The sequence below is a fragment of the Emericellopsis cladophorae genome (assembly GCF_022114955.1).
Source record: "Emericellopsis cladophorae strain MUM 19.33 chromosome Unknown NODE_7_length_695568_cov_118_814649, whole genome shotgun sequence".
Classification (NCBI taxonomy): Eukaryota; Fungi; Ascomycota; class Sordariomycetes; order Hypocreales; family Bionectriaceae; genus Emericellopsis; species Emericellopsis cladophorae.
The window spans coordinates 176,713-198,909 of record NW_026250932.1 but is presented as its reverse complement, the minus strand read 5'-3'; the positions used below and the strand labels follow the sequence as shown (position 1 = coordinate 198,909).

Below are 22,197 nucleotides of genomic sequence, written 5' to 3'. Positions count from 1 at the left end.
AAGAATAGACAGTACCTGTGCCGTGCAAGAGAGTTTGCCTGCTTTATGTCAGAAAATCATACCTGGACTCCTGTGATGTACCCAGAAAATTGCGATGCCACCCTCTATGCAAATGTGCAGTCCCATCTATAGTACATCTCTTTACGAGAAAATAATAAACAGCGCGATCCATATTAGAGCCTCTGGGCCCCGCGCGTCTCAATCGGAATAAAGCACATGCTCACGAAAGCTATCGCGATGAGGAGAGCAGACGCGTAGATGGGCCCCTCGGCCGCATCACCAGGCAGGTTCGCCGCGAGGACAGGGGCAAACAGGCCGGTGATCCTATTCAGGAAGCTCGCCACGCCCGTGCCGGCGCCGCGGACGGGGGCGGGGAAGATCTCGGGCGTGTACGCGTACAGCACACCATACATGATGTTCTGCGTAAAGGCACCCACGCACGAGAAGATGAGTTGGCGCGTCGACGACGTGCCCCAGATGACAAACGCGAGCTGGAAGACAGCCGAGAGGAGGGTCGAGCAGGCGAGCGTGCCTTTGCGCCCGAGGAAGCGCGAGTTCTGTTCGACGAGCCACGTGGCGAGGATGCTGCCAGGAACTCCGCAGATCGACGTGATGGCGTAGTTGCGATAGGTCTCCCCCGAGATACTAGAAGTCTCGGACTGGACGTCCGCGTTGCTATACTTGGAGAAGTACTGGGGCAGAAAGGCAGCGAAGAGTGGGTAGCCCATGCCAATGGCAGCCCAGGCAGTCCATATGAGGATTGTCGCCAGGCGCAGCTTTGGTTCCTTGAAAAGCTGGTTCATTTTGTCTCCCGAGAACTTGGACAGCTTCTGCTTGAGCCCTCCTGTCGGCTGCGGTCGGTGTCGGTCCGCACTTGTGTCGTCTGTACCGGCAACCTCGTCGAGGATCTCGGATGTCAGCCACGTCTTGGTGCCATTGCGGTAGGCGATGGCATGGACGACCGCCACAGCCTCGTCCTGGCGACCTTGGTTCAGCAGGAACTTGGGTGACTCGAGCAGACGGAAGATGAAGAAGCGGACGGCGAACATGGCAAAGGTCATGATGCCAATCGTAGCCATGAAGAGGCGCCAGCCCTCGTCGACTGGCCAGTTGGCCATGGTGTACCAGGCAATGAGCGACGAGACGAGCTGCCCGACGGGCCACCACACCGACAGCATGGTCAGAAGCGAGCTATTCGCGTCGGGCAGGAACTCGAGAAACAATGCGCCGTCTACCGGCAGACTGCCGCCCACCCCGGACCCGAGCGCGGCGTAGGTGAAGCAGACACCGCCCCAGCTCTGGTTGAATGCCGAGGCCATGCCGAAGATAGCAGCGATAAGGAGCGTGGTGTTGAAGGGGATGCGCCGCCCCGTGTAGTCCGAGCCGATTCCCCAAACGGAACTGCCCAACGATAGGCCCAAGAACAGGGCGCTCGTGGTATATCGCACCTCCTTCTCGCCAATGTCGAATCTAGCCGACAGCGAGGGCAGTGTTAGAGATGCGCCCTGCAACCACAGGCTAAAACAGTCAGCCGATGTGTCTTGTCAGTAATATGGATTGTACGTCAACTCACTTGTCGGCGAACCAGCCGAAACCACAGACAAAGAATAGCTGCCAGTTGTATCGCCCCATCCCAATGTCCTGTATCGCCTTGTTGATCAATTTTGACTTGACTGCTCACGTTAGTCCCAGGGGGTTCGCTCACTTGGCCATCCCAACGACAACGTACTCTCGTAAGGCGTCCACGACCCGTTGCGTCCCGAGCCCTGCCCTCGACGCGTCTCTGCCCTCAAGCCTTTGATACTGTATTCGAAATCTCTCGTCTGCAACATCCCCCTCGTCTCGTTCTCAGTCTCATGCTCATGCTCATCCTCGCCTTGCCGTTCCTGCATCTCCACATCGTCCAGAAGCTCCTCCATGTCTGTGTCGTTGACATGCTCGTAGTTTAACTTGCCATGTTTTGCAGAGTGACTGTAGAGATGTGCTTTGTCCAGCGGGATGAGGATGCCAATATAGTCATCCACCGTCTCTTTCCGACGAAAGCCCCAGGCCATTGTGAAGACGGGTAGTGGATTGACGTTGAGAAGAGATGAGACTTGTGAGAGCTGTGCCTGACTGGTATATGCGCCCAAAATACTAGAGTCGCGCGGTGGTCCTCAATTTGATGATATATGTTCCCAAAGAGGCCCGTTCATTAAAGGAGGTAGACTGCCGCAGTACCCGCACGCCCTGTCGCAAAGCAAGCAAGATGTAGCGGAGAAGGATTAAAAGACGAGCGACTGTAACGCGTAGCAATGAGTGTGGGAATAGAAGAGTGACGAATGGCAATAATATCAAATGCAGAATACCGAGTTATGAGGAAGCAAAGCGAAGACACTGAAAAGCGACTGGATCCTGGAAATCTTGCTGTGAAACCGACGAATGGCCATCCTCCCCTACCAGCTGCGCCATCTAAGGGGTGACTGTCCCGTGTGGCGCGCTGAGGGTCCAACTTCTAGGGCAGCTGGCAGCCTGGCCTGGAGGCACTGCCACTATTCTGTCAGCGCAATCTGTTGTGGGGCCACGCGCATCGAGGACACATGGTACACTTTCATGAAGATTCCAGTTGATCGTTGCAAGAGACACTTACGTACGTATATACATTGGTAAAGCCAGCTAAAAGCAAATTTTCGAACCAGGGCACGCGTCTGCCATCATTTGACAATGTGCCTTCCGCTGAGAAGCGCACTACACAATGCGACCGCGGGCTCTCTCCTGACCCCATATCCCTTCATCCCTAAGATCGCCGCGCAATCCAGCGCCTAACGTATCCGAAGCAACGCATACTCGTGCAACCCCAAAACTATAATCTGACATCTGGTACCGAAGCGCCCTGCGATTTCGAAATGAACAATCCACGTATAAGCGCCAGACCCCGCGTCGACTAGAGCTGAGTTGAGCTGAGCCACCCAGTCACCCGTTTGCACAGCGAAACCTTCGACATGCGCTCATGTGAGCGTCTCAGCTACTATCCTCATCACTCGTGGCATCAATGTTCGCCTTGTCTTTAGCGGACTTTGTTTTGGCGGGAGCCGCTACGACCGGCGCATCGTCCATCTCAGCGTCCTCCTTGATCGTGTGCCCGCGCTCGCGCAGAGCCGCATTGATACCAGGTATCGCTTTCAGAAGCGCTGTGTACTGCTCGACGGACAGAGAGATGCCCTGAAACTGTGAGCCATTGCATTTGCAGCGATGGGACAGCATTCTCACCTTTTTGCCGGGCAGATGCTTGCCATCTTTCTCGTAGTACTCGCGAATATTAACAAAATTAGTGTTCTTGAATTCAGAGACGCCCACGCGGCGTTTGCCCGAAAGCTAGATGTTGTCAGCATGAGAACAACCACGGGGAGTCAGGTGGACAGGCGCAACTCACATCCCAATAAGGATGGCCATCGTCGTCTTTGCCTGCTGGCTGCGCTGCTGCCGCTGCACTTTTGGACTTCTTGCCAGCAGGAGGCGAGTTCACCGAGACTTCCGAGTCCTCAATCGAGTCAGCGCCTCGTTTCCGTGAGGGAGCCATGGTGAGATGAGATTTGCTGTGAACGACACGAGTGTATGCACAGCTGGTTGGTCTGGACTCTGGAGGGCCAGTTATGCTGCTTCGCGTCTTGAGTTCCTGTGTGACGCGTTGTCTTACGGGTGGAGCTCATTTCAGCACATGCATCGAACGCCAGTTCACGTGATGCAGGCCTTCTTACGTACATCGTCGTCGAGGCAAACCGATACGAAGTGACGAATGACGAAAATTGTACAAAGTTACATACGTCCACTCGACCTTCTGGTCTTCCTCCTGTCTGCAAACGACATACATTGCCACGATGCTCCCTTTGCAATGTCGATCATTGCAATGCCGACAACCTAATGCACTGCACCTGCGGCATCCGGGGGCCAAAATTAGCACCAAGAGGGTCCCGCAATCATTACGATGTGCGCACGTATCAATCGGAAGCCGCCCCTGAACCAAGCTCTGGAACGAATCTGTTTCTCCATCCAAGTGAACTGGTCCTTTGCACAATGCCAGCCAGCATTCCTCTCTTCTCATCCTCATAATAATCATTGCATCTTCCTCGTCCCCTGCCGACGTGAGCTTCTTCCAAGGACCAGCCCCCGTACCTGCCGCTCGGCTGCGAGCCTTGGCTGACGAGTCGCGACGACGCTATTGACATGGTCCCACTACCCGGCCGGCTCACTGAACGTACATATAACGAATTTATTATTTCAGCAAAGGCCTTTTGGCACGAACGGCCTCAATGAGCGCCATCAACCCAGACGATGTGCACGCGCACGCGGAGAGCAGAGCTTCTGCTGCTGCGCCTAATGACGAAACGACCAACGACATGATGACCGCAACGACCGATGACAAGAAACAAACCATAGCACCTCTCAAACCACAAGACTCGAGATCTCCCACGACCTCCTCTGCCAATGGGCCCCCTCCTCTCCTTACGAAAGCACTCCAGTTCGCGGCAAACGCAACTCCAGGGATACTGGGCGCCGTCTCTCTAGGCGTCTCAGCTGTGCTATACGTTGCCATGGGCCGCGTGGGACTGCTATTGATAGGCGCCTTTGCTGGAGTGCTGGGGTTCGTCACGCTCGAGGCGCGCCATCCCGAAGTCGCGAAAGCTGTGCGAGGCGAAAAGGGACTCGATGTGCTAGAGAGGCTACAATTATCGACGAACCACGCAAAGTCGGAAGATGCGTCCCTATTCGAAGACGACGAGCAGTACACCCTCAAAGCGCTCGACGAGTTTCGCCCCGAGACCCGCGAGGCCATAGGGGGACTCATAGACGCCGTCATTCGAGATTATGTCAAGTGGTGGTACAATCCCATTGTCCCGTCCGATCATGCGTTCCCGCTTGCGTGCCGCAAGACTTTGACATCCTACCTGCTGTCGATTTCGAATCACCTGTACCGAAAACGACCGGCCGACGCCTTCCTCGATCTACTGACCAACGCATCCTCGATGCTCATCGTCTTCATGTCAGAGCTGGCCTCGGCCTTTGCGGACCTTGACGACTCGAACATGTCTGCGGTGGAGGCCTTGTACAATTACCGAGCTTCGAATCCGGATTGCAATTTGAACAACCTCCTGAATCAGCACCACCAGGCTACCAAGTTCAAGGCCGTGGCTGGGGATCTCTTGGCTTTTCTGGACCGCAAGTCGCGGGACTGCGACCCGGCTCGTGTCTTTCTGCGCGAGATTTTGGCCAACTCTGTTCTCGAGTCAGCACTGCAAACTTGCAGCAAGGCTGACTGGTTGAATGGCTGGATTGTTCACCTGCTCGAAGCTGGAGAACCAGACCTGAACCAGGCCATTGACGTCGGCATGCAGACAGGCCGAGAACCGACCCCGAACCTCTTTGCGGACATGGATGGAAACACGGGCAACATGGCCATCGCCAAGCCTGCGCGAAGCAGCACGGATGGCGGTGCACGTCCCAAGGGCGCCGCTCAGATGCATAAGAAGAAGCTCAGCAAAGCCGATGAGGAGATGGAAGTCGCCGTGGAGGAGATGAAGAAGCTCAATAAACTGATCATCAAGGAGGAGACCGAGCGACGTGGACGTGCAGACACGATCCGTACATCAGCTGACATTGGGACGAAGAGCATAGACAACGAGCATATCACGCGATCGGCTGGACTTGGCGGATTGTCCCCAACGACTGTGCAGTCTGGAAGCAGAGAGACGCCTCTCGACGACTCGACGGATGGCCTCTCGACGAAGAGTGAAGCAATCCCAACACCCATCACGCCACGATCACCTGCTGGCAGCAACAGTGACAAGGCATCGCCCAAGCAAGACACAGGGCGATTCACCAGCTTCGATCAGATCCAACCACATAGTCAGATCAAGGAAGAGATGGACGAGCCACAAAAGGTGCCGGCCAAGAAGGAGCCTCTGACGCTGCACAACGCTGCGTTCACAGTACACGATGACACCAACGGCGAGCAAGGCAAGATGCGCAACAAACCTCACTGGGACTACCTCATCCAGGTCGAGCCAAGCTCCGCCCACTACCCTGGCTGGATGATTGTCAGGCGATACTCTGATTTCGAGACGCTCCACGAGATCATGCGGAGAATCGCCATGATCTCCGGGGCAACAGCCTTCGCCGAACTGCACAGGGAACTCCCAGCATGGAAGATCCACACCCGCGAGTCACTGCGTGGCGAGCTCGAACGATATCTGCGCGACGCCTGCTGGTACTCCTCACTGGCCGAGAGCGAGGGTATGAAACGCTTCCTTGAAAAGTCCCAGGGCCACACGCATGGCGAGTCCAAATCCTTCGGGTGGGACATTGTGGGGAAGAACATGCTCGACGTGCTCACGACGGCACCCAAAGGCGCCATGGAAGGCGGCAAGACGCTCGTGGGCGGCGTCCAAGGTGTTTTTGGCAACTTTCCCGGTTTGAGCAGAAAGACGACTAGCCAGAGTGTCGACCTGACGTCCAGCGCCAGCTCGAACCGACTGTCCATCTCCACGCCGCCCAGGATGGAGACCAAGTCACCCGCTCGGTCCGACCGGGCCAGCATGGAGAGCCAGCGCTCCTCCATCGTCTCGACCCAACCTGGCAAGGTCGCGCCCATGGAGCGTCGTCCCAGCTACCAGTCGCAGCTCGGTGACGAGGGCGACTACTTCAGACAGTCCCGCATGGACTCGCTCTCCGGTCCCGGGAGCGCCCGCGCCAGCAGAGAGCATAGTAGAGCCTCGAGCTTGGCGCCGCTGCGATCTCCGTCGACCATGAGTCTCGGCGACCTGAGGCTTCCCCCACACCCAGACGAGATTGCGGACGACTACACCGGTTCCCCGTATGCCAGCGAGCACGCGCACACACGCACCGGCAGCACGCAGCTATACCCCGAGTCTCGATCGTCATTGCAGTCGCCCAACACGGCCACATCGCCGGGGGTGCCGCCCAGCGGCAAGAAGGTGGCAGCGAACAAGCTGGCGCGGCAGTTCTCCCAACTGTCCGAGGGCGAGACGCGCGTGGCGGTCGAGCTCCTGTTCGCCGTCATCAACGAGATGTACACCCTGTCGTCGGCGTGGAACATTCGGCGCACCCTCCTCGCGGCAGCCAAGTCCTTTCTGCTTCGCCCGGGCAACCCCTCGCTCCTGACGGTCCAGAATCTCATCCAGACCACCGTCCTAGACACGGTGTCTTCCGACGCGGGGATCGCGGAGCAGCTGCGCAAGCTGCGCGAGAACACCATGCCCACAGAGGAGGAGCGCGCCCACTGGCCTGCTCCCTTGACGTCCGAGGAGAGCGAGAAGCTGCGGGTGCGCGCGCGGCAGCTGCTCATCCGCAGCGGCGTGCCGGCGGCCTTGATGGGGGTCATGGGCCAAGCAGCCACCAGCGAGGCTCTGGGTCGTGTCTTTGACTGCCTGCAGATCGAGGAAGTGGCTCGTGGTCTCGTGTTTGGCATACTTTTACAGCTCGTGGGCGTTGTCACGGGGTGATGAGCGCGCATGCTTGCTTGCTTCCGTCTGTATCTTCTTCTTTTGGTACCTATGGGGTTCGGATCGGGAACACGGCCAGGGGTCAAACACGGAACGGGATGCAATCATGAAGCGTGGCGTGAACGGCATATATGCGGAATGCGGAGCGTGTGTACCTTTTCTTTTTCTGGTCCGCTTTGTTTTGATGGGGGGCCCCGCGCATTTTCGATACAGCAACCATGGTGGTTAGCAGCATTCATAATCATCATACTGATAATACTCGATCTGGTTCGGCCGTTGCCGTACAATTTTCTACGAGATCGACGATGCCACATGGCGTGCCGGGTTTTATCTTTTGAACGGACAGTTGCGAAAAGGAGACAACCAGCCCATGACTGCATGTGTGATCGGTCTTCGACGACCAGTCACACAGACAAGGGATGTCTCCCGCATGAGACGCAGGCGCGGATGCGGGTGTGAACAATTCCGGCTCGATCTGGCAAGTAGCAGTTTGCGTCGTCCGCTGGCATCGACGAGTCTGCAGTCCAGGACGTTCAATCCTCTTCGTCCGATCAGGTGCATATGTACTCCGTACTACGTTAATGTACACGCACATGCATCTACAGCCTTGGCGCAAAGGCGTGGCTGGATGAATGGGCAGTCCCGTCTCGGCCTTGGGTGCTGGCTGCCATGATCTCACGGCCGACGGGTAATACACGTGTAGATCAAGATCGAGCCAGGGGTCAAGACAAAAAAATAAGAATAAAAAGAATCGTTCATATTAATTATAAAAAAGGAACAGACGGGCGTTGGGTGGCTGCGAGTTTGGGACTTGACAGGCGGCGTGCCCTAGCTCTCTCGCCCCGACTGATTCTGAAACAACATTATCCGACATCTGGCGCGCGAACCCATGTCGTCTCGTGGGCCTAAGGGCCCAAAAGGGACAAGGGGTTGTGTGGCAAGATGCATGGTCATGCCAAGTGCGGAACAATACCTTGCCTATGTACGTATCCGTACGGTTTGAACCATGCGAAACAAGGTCGATTGTTTCTGTCTATGACCCACTGTGTCGTTCGAGAAGGCGTGGGTTCGCGTCGACACTTGGCGGGGCACTCCCTGGACACTGCCAAGAAAAGAGGCTGGAGCTGAGGTCTGCCTTGGCTTGGGTTGTCCGTGGTGAAACAAGACGAATCTTTTTACTACTGCACGGAACCTACGGATAGACTAGCATTGACTTCACTGTTCACCAGCGGGACAAGGTGGATGGATAGTGATTACCATTTGATTATTATGCTCTTGCTCTACTATGGCTATCTGGGCCGGTATGGCACCGTCAGAGTGGTGGGGATGCAAATCGGGTATCGTCGCGAAGATGATGGTTTGCTATGAAATATGCTGAGAAGCAGGCTGACACCGCAGCGTCATCATCGTGGGTCGAAGTCGTTATGGGGGGAACGAGATGGAAGGAAAGTGCGATTAGGGAGGGGACCATGTTTCATGGAGTAATGTAATGAGCTGGACATGCCGGCGCATGAGTGTGGGAGGGAGTATGGACGTATGTACGCGTTTGGAATTTGGGCGTCTGTTGGCGTTGAGCGTGACCACGGTTGAGACGGACCAAGGCTGAGAATTCGTCATGGTCTCATCGAGCTTGTTGAAGAAGGGGAATTGCTCCGCGGGTAGTCTTTGATCGGTGGCGGTGGAGCAGGCGGAGACTCGGGTGTCGCGCTCCTGGGTCCCTTATGAGGCATAGTCGCTGGGGTCGAGCTAAACGAGATGCCGCTGAGCTGCTCGTGGCTTCGCTGCAGATGCAGCTGCTTTGATTTCAGCTCCGACACTTGAGCCTGCGCCGCGACCCAGTTTCCATGCTGCTTGGGGGCAGGATCACCGAGGGACTGACTCAGGCGTGTTATTTCGCTCTCGACGTCAGCCAACAGCCAGGCGACATCGTCCCCTGCATAGATTCGAATGCTCTCGACGTCCGTTCTCCGGAGCGACTGGGCTTCTGCGTCGAGCTGATCTTTCTGCTCAGTGTCGGCATCCTCCAAGGGTGGATCTTCCAGGATCATGCTCGGGACTTGCACCACGACCCTCTGGGGCGAAGGGGAAATGCTACCCCTGCGGACCGGCGCCTGTTTCGTTGGCGATCGCGGTGGTGTCGAGATGTCGCAGAAACCAGCCGGCGACTGCATGACGGCGGCTGGGGGAGGTTGCTCGCGCGGTGATGGGGTAGCAGCATCTCCTGGCACCCCCAAGATACCTGCAGCCGCCACATGCTCAAGAAGCTTTTGGCGGATTCGTGTCCGACGATTCTCAGCCATTTCCAGCTTCTGAACCCATTCATCAATGGACGTGTCCAGTTCCGCCAGCGCCTCCTCCTGCCTTAGCATTGACTCGAAGCTCAAGCGCTCGGCGCGGGGTGAGCGGAGGAACTGGCAGAGGCGGCCCTGGAGGTTGCGGCGACCAGCGCGAAGTGAAGTGTAGGTCCGACGCAGATACTCGGTGCGCTCGTCCAGCCGTCGAAGCTCCTTTGAGAGGGCCTCGACGTCGCTCATGCCAAGCACCTCGAAACGCTCTGCCTGGCGGCGTGCATGTTTGTGTATGGCCATCATGTCGTCCGCCTTGAAACCGACACTCGCATCCTTGGGCAAGACACCTGTGGGTAGTTCTTCAAACGCCTTGCGCTCAATGCTTTGGCCAGCACTCTCCTCACTCTGACCGAGGGCGGGTCGGTTGGTTTGATCTAAGCGCTTGCGGGGCCGACCGCGGTCCATTATACTTGTTGCCGATTCTGACGCTCCTCTTCGATGGCCATGCGGGACCACGGCTTGCTGCGTTGCCACGGGCTGTGGGGTCTTCGCCCGCCCTGTCAGGGTAGGTGTTTGTGAGCGGCCTTCCCATGGCCTAGGCGACGCTCGATAGGTCTCTGAGACGGGCGCGGATACGGGCGTCGGCAGTGTCATCGTGGACGCGGCGTGAGTGCTGGTGGAGTATGGCGAGGTAAGATCTGTCATTGAAATAGAGGGTGTGAATGGAGTACGCAGATACGGCGAAACAGCTGTCTTGCGCGGCTTGTACGCCTCGTTCGGTACACTCCCGGAACGATTGTGAGCAAGTGTCTGCTGGTGAAGAGCGGCGGAGTGAGAGCCAGGGTGAGGTATCACAAGGGGCGCCAATTTTCGGGTCGAAGCCGCTCGGCTGAGCATTGAGGTGCAAGTCTTGAGCTTTTCCTCGAGTGTTTGTGTCAGGGAGACTTTCTCCTTCTCCTGCGGCTCGGCCTGAGCAGTTTCCTCCGCTAGTGGCACGGGGGAAGGCAGCGACTCCGGAGGCGAAGGCTTCCAATCCTGCGCGGGGGCACTGATTGAGCGTTCGTGTAGTGGCGGACGTCCGGGGATCGTTGCTAGAGATGGTCAGCAGAACGCAGCCAAGATGTCGCTCAGGCGGACGTACGGGAATCCATTGGCACCTCCTGGACCGTCGTCATGGGACCGATCTCAGGGACGCTGACCTTGCGCCGTCGTGTCATGCTATGCTGTGTAATTTTTGTTCTCAACGCTGATGGCGTTGGGACCTCGTCGAAGCTGTCGTCCATGTAGGAAAACAAGGACGGCGAATTGGACCTCTCTGCCTCGGCGGCTTTGGCGCTGTTGAGCACTGGCAGCTGCCTTTCCCGCGGAAACAGCTGGTATCGCGCTTGTGTCGGTGCTGGCGGAGGTGGTTGCGGTTGGATTTGCTCCATGTTCGAGATCTTAGGCTTCCCAAAAGGCGCTGCGGATTGCAAAGGCTATGCTGCGTGAGCAAGCACTTGGCTGACAGCGCAGCGATATTACTTACTGTTCCCGGATAATAAGGTTCGGAGGGTGTCGATCTCTCAAGTGCGGTGCTCCCACTGGCAGCTATGCAATTAACGATATGTGCCATGACAGAGGAGCGGACGCCACCGAACGTGGTGGTGGAGGTCAGTTAATATATCGAGCAGACGGAACGGCCATAAGTAAGAACGGACGTCAGGGGTTGTGAAACAAGACGAGACACGCTGACAGATGACGCGGGCGATGTGAACACTAATAAAAGCAGTCCCAACAGGTCGCTTGGTGCAGACGTCAAAGAGAGTCTTTGCCATGTTAGGGGGCTGCACATCACCAGATATAGGGAACTGCCAAGACGCGCGGGATTGGTGGGCACGATGCATTGCCCAGGGTGACCGCCGGATGCTTGTCCCAGTCTCGTTCTGTCAGTTCTCGAGAACTTTGAGGTTCTAGGGCGGCCGGGTCAGAAGGGGCCTCTAGGGGGGCCGGCCCTGCCCTACCCGATGCTACATGGCTTAACAACTCGAGCTCGTTTGCGGTTGCGACCATCCTCACTGCTCCAAGGCGGAACTTGGAGGCACATCTGATACCAAAGTACCGGAGACTAGTCTAGAGTCTAGACACCTGCAGGCTCTTGTCAGCCACATCGGGGGAGAACTCGCAGGCACAGCTGGCGATGGGACACCCCAGACAACTGTTAGTGTGTTCTCCGCTCTCCGGACAAACCATAGGCAATTTGATCCAAAAAGAGGGAAAGAAAAAGGTGCCCGTGGCGGAGGAACCATACCCATCGGAATATCAATCACCTGTCGGACGAGCTGCAGCGATTGCTTGCCCCTGTCACTGCGGTAACAGGGATCAGGCCTGCAGGCGATGAAACCGCCACGACCCTTGTTTTGTGATTCTGGAGTCTGCAGGTACAGTTGAGGGTACCCCACCGTAGCATTGGGCGGCTTGGCTGCGATGACGAGGGGAAGCAGGAGGGATCGGTGGAAGAGGCCCATGTCTCCGGTGAAGGACGAGGTCGAGACACCGGAAGGGACCCGTGCGCTATATCGGCCTGCCACTAAGGCTTGGCGGCCTGGGAGCAGGGGCATGAGCTTCCAAGATCCAGAAAAGTTGGCGAGCCATTTCATTGCCAGGAACGGAATGGTCCATCACGTACATATGAGTCTCCCTTGGTGATAGTCCGGGCGATTGGACATTCCCGAAAGAAGAAAGGACACGGTGGAGGAGCTGTCTACATGCGGCCATGCGCGGCAGTGTGATTGAGGTACTGCACTGGACGCGATTCATTTTATGGTGGCAGTGGCAGGTGTCGGAGCGAGAAGGTGAGATGCTTTTGCTGCTACGGTATTTGGTAATTACGGAGGCCTTACGTACAGGTACATTTCCAGGCAACATCCAGCCAAGAACGAAGGCGAGAGGGGGGTAAGGTACGCATACGCTGACGCTTGACGGGAAGGCACGTGCGGATAGTGGATGCCTAATTAGATCATGAAAGGTACATATTAAGGCAGGCACTTCCCAAACGGGTCCCTCGAACTGGAGCTGCGTCTCGGGTTAACTGGTGGCTGACGCGAGGAATTGGGGCAGGCCAAGGGGCTCCAGTCCACCAGAATGCTAACTTGAATAATAAGGTGCAGGTGATGGACGAACAGGTGCTCAACTCAGCAATCAGGTACTGTACCTTGATTGATTGGGAGGGCAGAATGATGTTTGCGCGAACCAAGTTCTCTATATACGTGCTACCTTCAGTTCCTACCTTAGAAGGTATGTACAGTTCGCTCGGTCGGCAATCGGCCACAGCCCCAGAACCGCCGAGATCCAGGCAGGCATCGATCTGACGGTTCTGAGTCCATGTCTCACTCTCTGACCCATCGTCACACAGAGCACATGTCGTGCCAGGCCAGGGTTTCCTACTCCGTACTCCGGAACACGCTACGGTACTTCATTGACTTGAAGTTGTGAGACACTTGGCAGGGGCTCGCTACAGCACGTGTTTAAGGTACCTTATTTTATAATCAGGCCGGTGCTTTCTCGACGTTTGCACGCTCATATCTCAGATTCGCCCTTGTCCATCCTGCCACGTTTTGGGCGTTATCTCACCCCGAGAGCCGCATCCATCAAATGCGCAAGATAACGAGTCGTGTATTTATTTCTCTATTATCATACACGCTCCACTGTAGCATCCAGCTTCACCTCGCCAAGCAAGGACTGGACGTCATCAGGCTCGCGATAAAGCCGGGCGTGCTTGCCTCACGAGTCCACAACCCGTTGTCCAGTGGGAGACATCCGTCTTCATTCACTGGCAATGGTGACTTCCAGTTGCTTCCGTCGCAGAGCATGGCCCATGCATGTAACACTATTATCTCTACTTCCATATTCATGAATCATGACCCCACGCCAGAGTCACATTGGGGCTACTGCAGCGTTCAAAAAGACATTGCTTCTGGAGCGGCGTGATCATCCAGGACGAAATCACATTCCCCTCTTATCCTCATGCGTGGGCGGCTATGCATCTCCAGTCGTCTGATCTTTCTCTGCTGCCAGTCAGCCAGCCAAGACACGGTACATGTGTGCTCTGTGTATGCGACTCCAAGAACAAGTGCCGATGACAATGGGCCCTCGACCACACAATGGCACGCAGTACGTGAAGTACCGATGACCCCAAGGCGTCAGATATGAGCAGATGTGATACTTGTTGAACTGCGGTTGCCATTTTCTGGAGCATCATATCTCAGCAAAGGCGGGATACTAGTCGGTGGAAACAATTGAGTATAATGAGACAAGGCCTAGTTTGTCTCGAGACTCTGGTGGTCTGACCGGAAGTCCATCCACGAATTTTTATAAGCGTAATCCTGTTGGGCTTCACAGAGTCTCTTGGAAACTACACTGCCATAACTCACAGCGCCTGCTTCCAGTCTCATGTTCGTCGGACTTCACAATCGACGTGTGTGAATCAGACTCTCTGTACATGTATGAGTCGGCGATAAGCTGAATTACCACCTTAAGTAACACTTTTCTTCTCTTTTCTGTCGCACATTGAGCGTCTCTTGATCCACCTGTCCCGATTCAACATCATGCGTCTTTCAGGTATCAGACTGGTGGAGCTTCTCCTGACCACTCGGTACATGTCAGAGACAACATACTCCGTAACGAAAGGACACCCGCTTTGGCATCGCCTTGCATGTTGAAATCAAATTTTTCTCATTTGCCCACGTCATTTCTGCAGTGCGACAAGTTGAACCGTGTGATGCTGGCCGTCGGCCTGGGCCCTGGAGTCGCAGATGGGGCTTTCACATGTCCATCAAAGATCAAAGCCAAGGCCGCGTTGCTTGATGACATGTCCAATACGAGTCCGCCGTAAAAGGAACCGATGTGACCATGGATTCTAGATTAGGTGGTCCATATCACACACTCGCGCGGAAGTTCGTCCGCTTGCAACGAGCCACCCTAAATTAACAATGCGTCCAGCACTTATTAGCTCCTCATTACTTGGCCGCGGTTCAGCACCGGTGTGAACGGCCACCGGGTCACCTCTCTCTTATTGACCAGGGAACGTATAGCGTACCGCTTTGCCAGCGGCACTGGCTTCCCAGTCGGGAGAGTGCAATTCGACCACGGAAATGCAGTATATTAAGAATAATGATCTTTAGATTTTAGGAATGACTTCGCTCCTTCACCTGTAGGAAGTTTGTCAGTACATGTGTTAGTCAGTACTCCGTAGAATTTCCTTTCCACGCCACAGCGGCCGAGAAGCCAGCCCACGGACACAGACCCCGATCTGGCGGTACATACATGAACACGAATGCACTAGTGCTTCGCTTTTCCGCGGCCCTAGTATATACAGCACTACCTCCCAGTATTAATAGGCGACTTGCCAAGAACACGGGGAAGTTCGAGTGGCGCTCCCCGGTCACAATGGATGGCCGTTTCAACCAGTGATGCCAGCCACAAAATGACGACCGAGCGAAGCAGAAAAGTGCCATGACCTGTATGCACGAGAGACGCAAAGCTGTACCCGGAAAAAAGAAGTGAAACGCGGCATTCAATGAAGTATGCACGTCGCCGAAGTTGGCCGTGAACAAGGGTTCCAAAAGCGGAGTTTATGAACGCTCCATGCATCTGGTGCGGTGGCTTCGAGCCGTGCATCAAGTCTGTGGACAGCGTGGGGTCCCTAATAAGTACATGGTATGCATGCATCAAGCGATATCACATGAGATAGGCATCGAGCTTTGAGGCTATCTGCTGGGTGACTCGAGTCACCTACATGTACGCACGACTCACACAGCCAGAGTCCAGAATATTCTCAGGGGGTGTGATAGTCCAACAAGGGACGGACGTGAACAAGCTACAATTGGTCATTCTTATCAATCCCATGGAAAATTTTCGTCCCGTCTCACGGCTTCAGTTCATGTAGAGTGGGCGTGTCTTATGTACACGTGGCTGCGAGACAGTCAAGGAGGAAGCGTAGGGTAGGCGCGATGAAGTTTGCTTATGTTAGTACGTAAAATCCTACAGCTCCATGGCTAATTATCTCCTCAGCATCTCCTCCCCGTGAGTCCGTGACTGACCCGCTGCCTCGTTTCCAGTCGAGGACCACCACGTCTGCTCACCGAGCATTCAAGCCGTGTTGACCGTGTTCATTGTGCAAGCGGAACGGAACCAAAGTCACGGCGTGGACATTAGTCCCGCACGTCTCATCGAGCCAACTCTGTTCTTCCACCGGTCCCGGCTAGTCCATATCATTGAGGAATCTCCTCAACACCAGGGGCAGACCCAAGGCAAACGCGATCAGCACAACCCGAGCCAAATACCTACATACAGAGAGGACTGGATGTTTCCGCGCACGCCAGCCGCGAAAACAGCCGTTGCTACGCCCGGCATGATACTCCTGATGACGCTGAAGCCAAGCTCGGCGACCCAGTGCAGCTTTCCAAGGACACCGGGGCTTGGGCTGGCTCTGTTTACGGCGAGCTGGACAGCTGTGAATGACATGAATGCGGCAGGTCCGAGTACCACGTCGACAGCGCCCACTGGAATTTGAAGAAGCTGCTGCGAACACGCCTTCGGTACTGAATGGACGCTCACACCGGTCTGGTCTGTCTTCTTATTGACGCGTATTGACTCCTCGACCATCAGGAAGGAGCTCAAGGCAGCCGTTGCGCTGATGGCCGCCAGGACAAGACCCGGCAGCACGTACGGATACTCTCCGAGGAACTGGGTTCCCCCAAAGATGGAGAGATATTGGCTGGCTGGATTGACGAGAGCGCCGCCGATAATTGGGCCCAGGAACAGACCCATGCTTCCAGAGACAGCAAACCAGCTGAAGAACGTCGCCTGTTTCTCTGGTGTCCAATGCTCCCCAATCATGGTGCGAATGATCAGATTGGGGCCGGAGAACAAGCCCGTGAGACTCCTAAGGAGAATTATCTGTCAGAGGATCTGCAGCCAAACGCCAGATGGGCAGGGAAGCATGAGAAGAATCCGAAACCGTGGATTCGAAGTGTACTAAAGTAGCACGTCGTGACCATTGAGCTGGATGTCATCAATGCGACGTCTGATTCATAACCTTCTTGAGCTATTCCCGCCTACCTTCACAGGTAAATGCACTTGAAAAGGGCATTCCATCTTCTGCTTCTGCAGTCGTACCGAACCAGCTGATGCCTTTCTCTGAAGATGGCTTGGGCGGTGGGCGGCGGCGACGACACGCCACCGGGAATGTTGATCGGCATGGATGCGAAAAAGAAAGTCGACCGGTTCAGATGCTGGCAGACGTGCGCCAGCCTTTCTAGGTCGAACATCTCGCCTGCCACAATAGGCAGTCAGTCCCGGCTTTCTGGTGTACCTGTACTGATCGACGGTTTACGCGGAAAGTAGTCGAGGACAGACTGGATCATTGAACTCACCGATGGGCATGCCCCATCCGGCAAGAAAGTAGTTGTGACGGGCAATGTCCCCAACGGGAGGGAACACTTCGAACGAGATGGCTTCGCCAGCGACGGCGGTAAACCCCGTGTCCCAGATCCACCTCTGCATGTCGGTGGTCGCCTCGAGGCCGGCGTGATGGGGAGACTCCGCATCATATCGTTGCCAGACAACCGACACGTAGCTCAAGAAGGATGGAAAGCTTGAGCAAGCGCTGGAAGATTCACTTAAATATTGAGTTTCAAGCCTAGGCGTGCTTGGCAGAATCACACTCTATATGTGCGCATGATAAAAAGGCAGGACTTTGTAGTCGGGATACAGATACAAATCCGCGCGAGTTCCCGGTTCAAACGAACAAAACACAGCCCTTCTTAGCTTTATTATCAGTCTTTTTAGATCCGCTCCCAATGCCACCTTCCATCACAACGGTCGAGCGGATGATGGGCTGCAAGGTTGTCATCATGAAAGCTCCTCTGTTACGCTCTGCTCTCTGGTCCGCAACCGACTCTATGGCTGCTCGAGGTAGCGTCCAGGGCGAGACAGTTTACCTGGAGACGAGCTTCCACCGCATCTCAGTTCATCGGGTTCACATCAGCCCCTGGCCCCGAAGCCTGTGACACGGGTATAGGGTATGCAAGATAGAAGAATTAGTATCTTTGTCAGCAGTCGTCCTTATACACACCCGACACGTGACCCGACCCCGAATAAGGAAGGGGACTGGGCCTTTTGCAAAGCGCAATGGAGGCAACTGGAACCGATAGACAAAGGGACGCCTGTGAACGGTTGGTCACGGCTCAGACGGCCATCTGAGTGGGTAACTAACGCAAAAGCACCTAAGGCTCAGGCATGTCGTGGCTCACCTTCTTCAAGCAGGTGAGCATCACTTCACGACAGAACGCAAACCCCTTCACTCACCACAACCCCCTCCGCCGGACATTTGCAACCGTCAACATGACTGCCGGAACCCGAGACCCTAGCACGCTCTCCAACTATGGCGCCTGGCGCACCACGCACACCACGACCAACTTTACCCTGGACTTTCAGAACAAGAAGCTCGTAGGCTCGGTCATTCTCTCGCTGCAGTCGCAAACGGAGCGCGAGAGCAAAGAAGTCGTCCTCGACTCCAGGTTCGTGCACGTGGATGCTGTCAAGGTCGGCGACAAGCCCTTGCAATGGGACCTCAAGCCCTTCACGGAGCCGCTCGGTGCGCCGCTGCACGTGTCCGTGCCCGAGGGCGTGGCCAAGGGCGACACCATTGACATGGTCATTGACCTCGAGACGACGAGCAAGTGCACTGCGCTGCAGTGGCTGACGCCGGCGCAAACCTCCAACAAGAAGCACCCCTACATGTTCTCGCAGTGCCAGGCCATCAATGCCCGTTCCATCTTCCCATGCCAGGACACGCCCGACATCAAGTCGACCTTTACATTCAACATCACCTCTGAGCTTCCGGTTGTGGCCAGTGGTGTACCCGTTGGTGATCACGAGGCCGCGCCCGGCAGGAGCAAGGTATACACGTTTGAGCAAAAGGTGCCCATCCCGTCGTATCTGTTTGCCGTGGCCTCTGGCGACATTGCAACAGCCAAGATTGGGCCTCGATCTGTGGTCGCCACAGGACCTAATGAGCTCGAGGCTTGCAAGTGGGAGCTGGAGCGGGACATGGAGAAGTTTATGGAGATTGCGGACAAGCTGGTCTTTCCCTACAAATGGGGCGAGTACAATGTCCTGGTCCTGCCTCCCAGCTTCCCCTACGGAGGTGAAAACGTCAGCATCGTATGGGTTTGAGCTTGGTTAACCAATGATGCAGGCATGGAGAACCCAATCTACACCTTTGCTACCCCTACCATCATCAGTGGAGATCGTCAGAACGTCGATGTCATTGCCCACGAGCTGGCACACAGCTGGAGCGGGAACTTGGTGTCCAACTCTAGCTGGGAACACTTGTAGGTTTCGCATGGACTTCGATCGAGGTACCCGCTAACCCTAAGATAGCTGGCTGAACGAAGGCTGGACAATGTACCTCGAGCGCCGCATCCAGGCCGCGATTCACGGCGATGCCGAATTTGATTTCTCCGCCATTATTGGCTGGAAAGCCCTCGGTTGGTGAACATTGGTCTTGCATTGGTGTAGTGACTAACTTTGCCGCAGAGGATGCCATCGAGCAGTTCAAGGACATCCCCGAGTACACCCAGCTGATCATCAAGCACGACAATGTCGATCCCGAGGATATCTACAGCCAGGTGGCCTACGAGAAGGGGTTCCACATGGTCTACTACCTCGAGACCGTCGTCGGCCGCGAGGCCTTTGACAAGTTCATCCCGCACTACTTCACCAAATGGTCCGGCAAGTCACTCGACTCCTGGGAATTCCGCGATACCTACATGGACTTTTTCAATAACTTTGGCGACGAGGGTATCAAGAAGAAGATTGCCGAGATCAACTGGGAGGACCGTCTGCTCTCCCAAGGCCTGCCCCCCAAGCCTCATTTTGACACCAGCCTGGCGGACCAATGCTACAGCTTGGCGAAGAAGTGGGAGACGGACTTGTTTGACCCCAGCCCGGACGATGTCAAGGACTTTAATGCCAACCAGAAGATTGTGTTCCTTGATGCCTTGACACAAGGCAAGCCCCTGAGCGCGAGCCGCGCGCGGCAACTAGGCAAGGTCTACGAGCTCAGCGCCTCGCAGAATGTGGAACTCAAGTCCGCCTTCTACCAGATTGCCATCAAGGCCGAGGACGACACCAGCTACGCCGGTGCTGCCGAGCTTCTCGGCCAGGTCGGTCGCATGAAGTACGTCCGCCCGCTCTTCCGTGGCCTGAACAAGGTAGACCGCCAGCTGGCTCTGGAGACATTCGAGAAGAACAGGGAGTTTTACCACCCCATCTGCAAGGGCATGGTGGCCAAGGACCTTGGGATCAAGGTGTAATTGCACTCGTCTAGATAGAGATGGGAAAAGATCAAACCAACCACTCTGAGCGCTTCAAGCTCTCACTCCACGTCTCTGACGCGGATCGCTCGAAAGACTTGCTGTCCACAATCTCCTCCCTGCCAAAGTTCCCATATAGATGCGGAAACCCATTCTCCCACTTTGTCCTCGACACGGTCTTGGCAAACTCCAACTTCAAGAGGTAGATTTTGGTCATGTGACTAAAGTAGCGATCACACGTACCGAGCACCTGAAGCCATCAGAACGCGCACATGGACTGTGGTGTCGAGACGAGACCTACAAGCTCTGCTGTGCTAAGATGGATAAAGCCATCCTTTCTGTCGAGCTCGGAGAGGGGCAGCTCAGCGGGGAAGGGCTCCTCGACGGCCTCGGGCACGATTTTGTAGACGAATTGAGGGGTGTTCTCGGCCGACATGGTGGCTATGCTGGTGCAATTCAGTCTGGGGTTTGGCATGTACCGGGAGAGGAAGTTTACGTGAATTTGTGTGAGAACAGACTTACCGAGGGCATCTTAGCCGTCGCCTCTTGACTGTGCGTATAGCTACTCTGCACTGTGCGTGAAGCCCTCCTCTGTGTCCAAGGTTCGCGTTTCCGCTCAGACCTTGAGCAGACCTGCCGCATGTCCATTTGAGCCAGCTACTGTTCAAACCCCGCTCAGCCATCGCAGTTTGGGAAGCCCCACGGGCCAAATGGTCTCTGTTCAAAATGTCGCGCGGACCACTCCCATCGACGCTGTGCCTGCTCTCGTCGCTGCCGTACCGCTCAGTCGGTGACAAGGTCCGCTTCCTAGGCTGGTACTACCTGACCCTCACCCATCTCTCATTCGAACATGATCACTGACACTCTCACAAAGTGTAGGCGCGTACTCCACTGCGATGGGCAGTGTGAGCCTCGCCCACGACTACCCCGCCAACACCAACGTCACAGCGGTCGCCGACGTGAACCTGGTCCTGGAGACACTCACTCATGAGACCTTGCAGCAGGGCGAGTGGGTCAACGTAGTGGGCTACGTGACGAGTCTGCAGCGCGCGACAGGCAAGGGGGGCGTCAAGGTGCACGTGCAGGCACTGATGCTGTGGTCTGCTGGACCGGCGATGGACGTGGCCAAGTACGAGTGCACAGTCGACGGGGGACTGCATTGATGTCGCTCTGCTATGCTACACTCAAGCAGACAGCCGGCCAGCCGACGCTGTCGCTACACCTGCAATGGCCGTTTCTTCCTTGGTGTGCCAGATGTGCCCGATATGATAGGCACTGGCTGATGAGCCGGTCTCTTCAGGCCTCCTTCTGGGTCCTGCTGGCTCCGCGCAGCTTCCTTCCGGTCCCAGTAGTCGGTCGACTTGCGACAGAGATCGTCTATTTGCTCCTGAAAATTCCAGTCAGTTCCCGAAGTCTGGCTGGCAGGGTGATGCCACGGGTGCGACATACATCTGAAAGGCAATTTCCGAGGGTCGCAATGAGAAAACCGTCTTCTCCCTGCGGGTTGGTCAGCAATTGGGTTATCACCAAGGGGATGCGACGAGCAAACCTCGTGCGTATACAAGCGAACCGTCGCTTGAGGGCCGAGGTGATATGGCAGTTGTTGGGTTATGACCTTCTTGTGGATGCCCCAGCTGGGTATCCAGTACCGGTTCATGGAGGTGGATGAAGAAGAAGACATTGATACGGCAACGCGACGCGTACAACGACCCCACGAGTTTTCACATCAAGAAGTACGCCTGCAGACTTATAGACGTACGATTGTGCCGATTCTCCAAAGGGGGTTCGAAGCCCCCTCCCCGTGCGCGGCCTCCTGTTGGTCTCATGAGGAGTCGAGGATCTTCCTCAATAGGCTAATGGTTCCCGGCCCCCTTCCAAGACGAGGCGTTCCAATGGCAAGAGTTGAATCTGGGTGCTGGAGAAGGTTCGTTCTCGGCGACTTGACTAGGACTTGGTACTAATTAATCTTGGACATGGGCCCCCGGCGCGGGTATGGAGCGCTGGGCAGCGGGCAAAAGTGAGGCGATTCGGTAGATGATGGGGACCCATTGG

General features: G+C 55.8%; 10 protein-coding genes across 10 annotated transcripts; 3 read left to right on the top strand and 7 right to left on the bottom strand.

Moving 5' to 3' along the window:
- Positions 1–173: 173 nt before the first annotated feature.
- On the bottom strand, positions 174–2,054 carry J7T54_005538 (putative MFS-type transporter-like protein; the record flags this gene model as incomplete). The annotated part of the gene is made up of 3 exons (XM_051503968.1): positions 174–1,518; positions 1,574–1,673; positions 1,730–2,054. The coding sequence occupies 3 exons, from the start codon at positions 2,052–2,054 to the stop codon at positions 174–176; spliced, it is 1,770 nt and encodes a 589-aa protein (XP_051364365.1).
- Positions 2,055–3,000: 946 nt separating this feature from the next.
- Positions 3,001–3,559, bottom strand: J7T54_005537 (uncharacterized protein; the record flags this gene model as incomplete). The annotated part of the gene is made up of 3 exons (XM_051503967.1): positions 3,001–3,201; positions 3,250–3,354; positions 3,413–3,559. The coding sequence occupies 3 exons, from the start codon at positions 3,557–3,559 to the stop codon at positions 3,001–3,003; spliced, it is 453 nt and encodes a 150-aa protein (XP_051364364.1).
- Positions 3,560–4,289: 730 nt separating this feature from the next.
- On the top strand, positions 4,290–7,499 carry J7T54_005536 (uncharacterized protein; the record flags this gene model as incomplete). The annotated part of the gene is made up of 1 exon (XM_051503966.1): positions 4,290–7,499. The coding sequence occupies one exon, from the start codon at positions 4,290–4,292 to the stop codon at positions 7,497–7,499; it is 3,210 nt and encodes a 1,069-aa protein (XP_051364363.1).
- A 1,613-nt stretch (positions 7,500–9,112) lies between these two features.
- J7T54_005535 (uncharacterized protein) lies at positions 9,113–11,217 on the bottom strand (the record flags this gene model as incomplete). Its single annotated transcript, XM_051503965.1, has 2 exons — positions 9,113–10,878; positions 10,929–11,217. 2 exons carry the CDS (start codon positions 11,215–11,217, stop codon positions 9,113–9,115), a joined length of 2,055 nt encoding a protein of 684 aa, XP_051364362.1.
- A 686-nt stretch (positions 11,218–11,903) lies between these two features.
- On the bottom strand, positions 11,904–12,291 carry J7T54_005534 (uncharacterized protein; the record flags this gene model as incomplete). The annotated part of the gene is made up of 2 exons (XM_051503963.1): positions 11,904–11,911; positions 12,075–12,291. The coding sequence occupies 2 exons, from the start codon at positions 12,289–12,291 to the stop codon at positions 11,904–11,906; spliced, it is 225 nt and encodes a 74-aa protein (XP_051364361.1).
- A 3,793-nt stretch (positions 12,292–16,084) lies between these two features.
- On the bottom strand, positions 16,085–17,329 carry J7T54_005533 (Levodione reductase; the record flags this gene model as incomplete). Its single annotated transcript, XM_051503962.1, has 3 exons — positions 16,085–16,709; positions 16,943–17,099; positions 17,200–17,329. The coding sequence occupies 3 exons, from the start codon at positions 17,327–17,329 to the stop codon at positions 16,085–16,087; spliced, it is 912 nt and encodes a 303-aa protein (XP_051364360.1).
- An 840-nt stretch (positions 17,330–18,169) lies between these two features.
- Positions 18,170–20,145, top strand: J7T54_005532 (Leukotriene A-4 hydrolase-like protein; the record flags this gene model as incomplete). Its single annotated transcript, XM_051503961.1, has 4 exons — positions 18,170–18,974; positions 19,026–19,161; positions 19,211–19,317; positions 19,367–20,145. 4 exons carry the CDS (start codon positions 18,170–18,172, stop codon positions 20,143–20,145), a joined length of 1,827 nt encoding a protein of 608 aa, XP_051364359.1.
- A 31-nt stretch (positions 20,146–20,176) lies between these two features.
- On the bottom strand, positions 20,177–20,581 carry J7T54_005531 (uncharacterized protein; the record flags this gene model as incomplete). The annotated part of the gene is made up of 2 exons (XM_051503960.1): positions 20,177–20,395; positions 20,447–20,581. 2 exons carry the CDS (start codon positions 20,579–20,581, stop codon positions 20,177–20,179), a joined length of 354 nt encoding a protein of 117 aa, XP_051364358.1.
- Positions 20,582–20,871: 290 nt separating this feature from the next.
- On the top strand, positions 20,872–21,308 carry J7T54_005530 (uncharacterized protein; the record flags this gene model as incomplete). The annotated part of the gene is made up of 2 exons (XM_051503959.1): positions 20,872–20,960; positions 21,020–21,308. The coding sequence occupies 2 exons, from the start codon at positions 20,872–20,874 to the stop codon at positions 21,306–21,308; spliced, it is 378 nt and encodes a 125-aa protein (XP_051364357.1).
- Positions 21,309–21,361: 53 nt separating this feature from the next.
- On the bottom strand, positions 21,362–21,826 carry J7T54_005529 (uncharacterized protein; the record flags this gene model as incomplete). Its single annotated transcript, XM_051503958.1, has 3 exons — positions 21,362–21,532; positions 21,595–21,642; positions 21,716–21,826. 3 exons carry the CDS (start codon positions 21,824–21,826, stop codon positions 21,362–21,364), a joined length of 330 nt encoding a protein of 109 aa, XP_051364356.1.
- Positions 21,827–22,197: the final 371 nt, after the last annotated feature.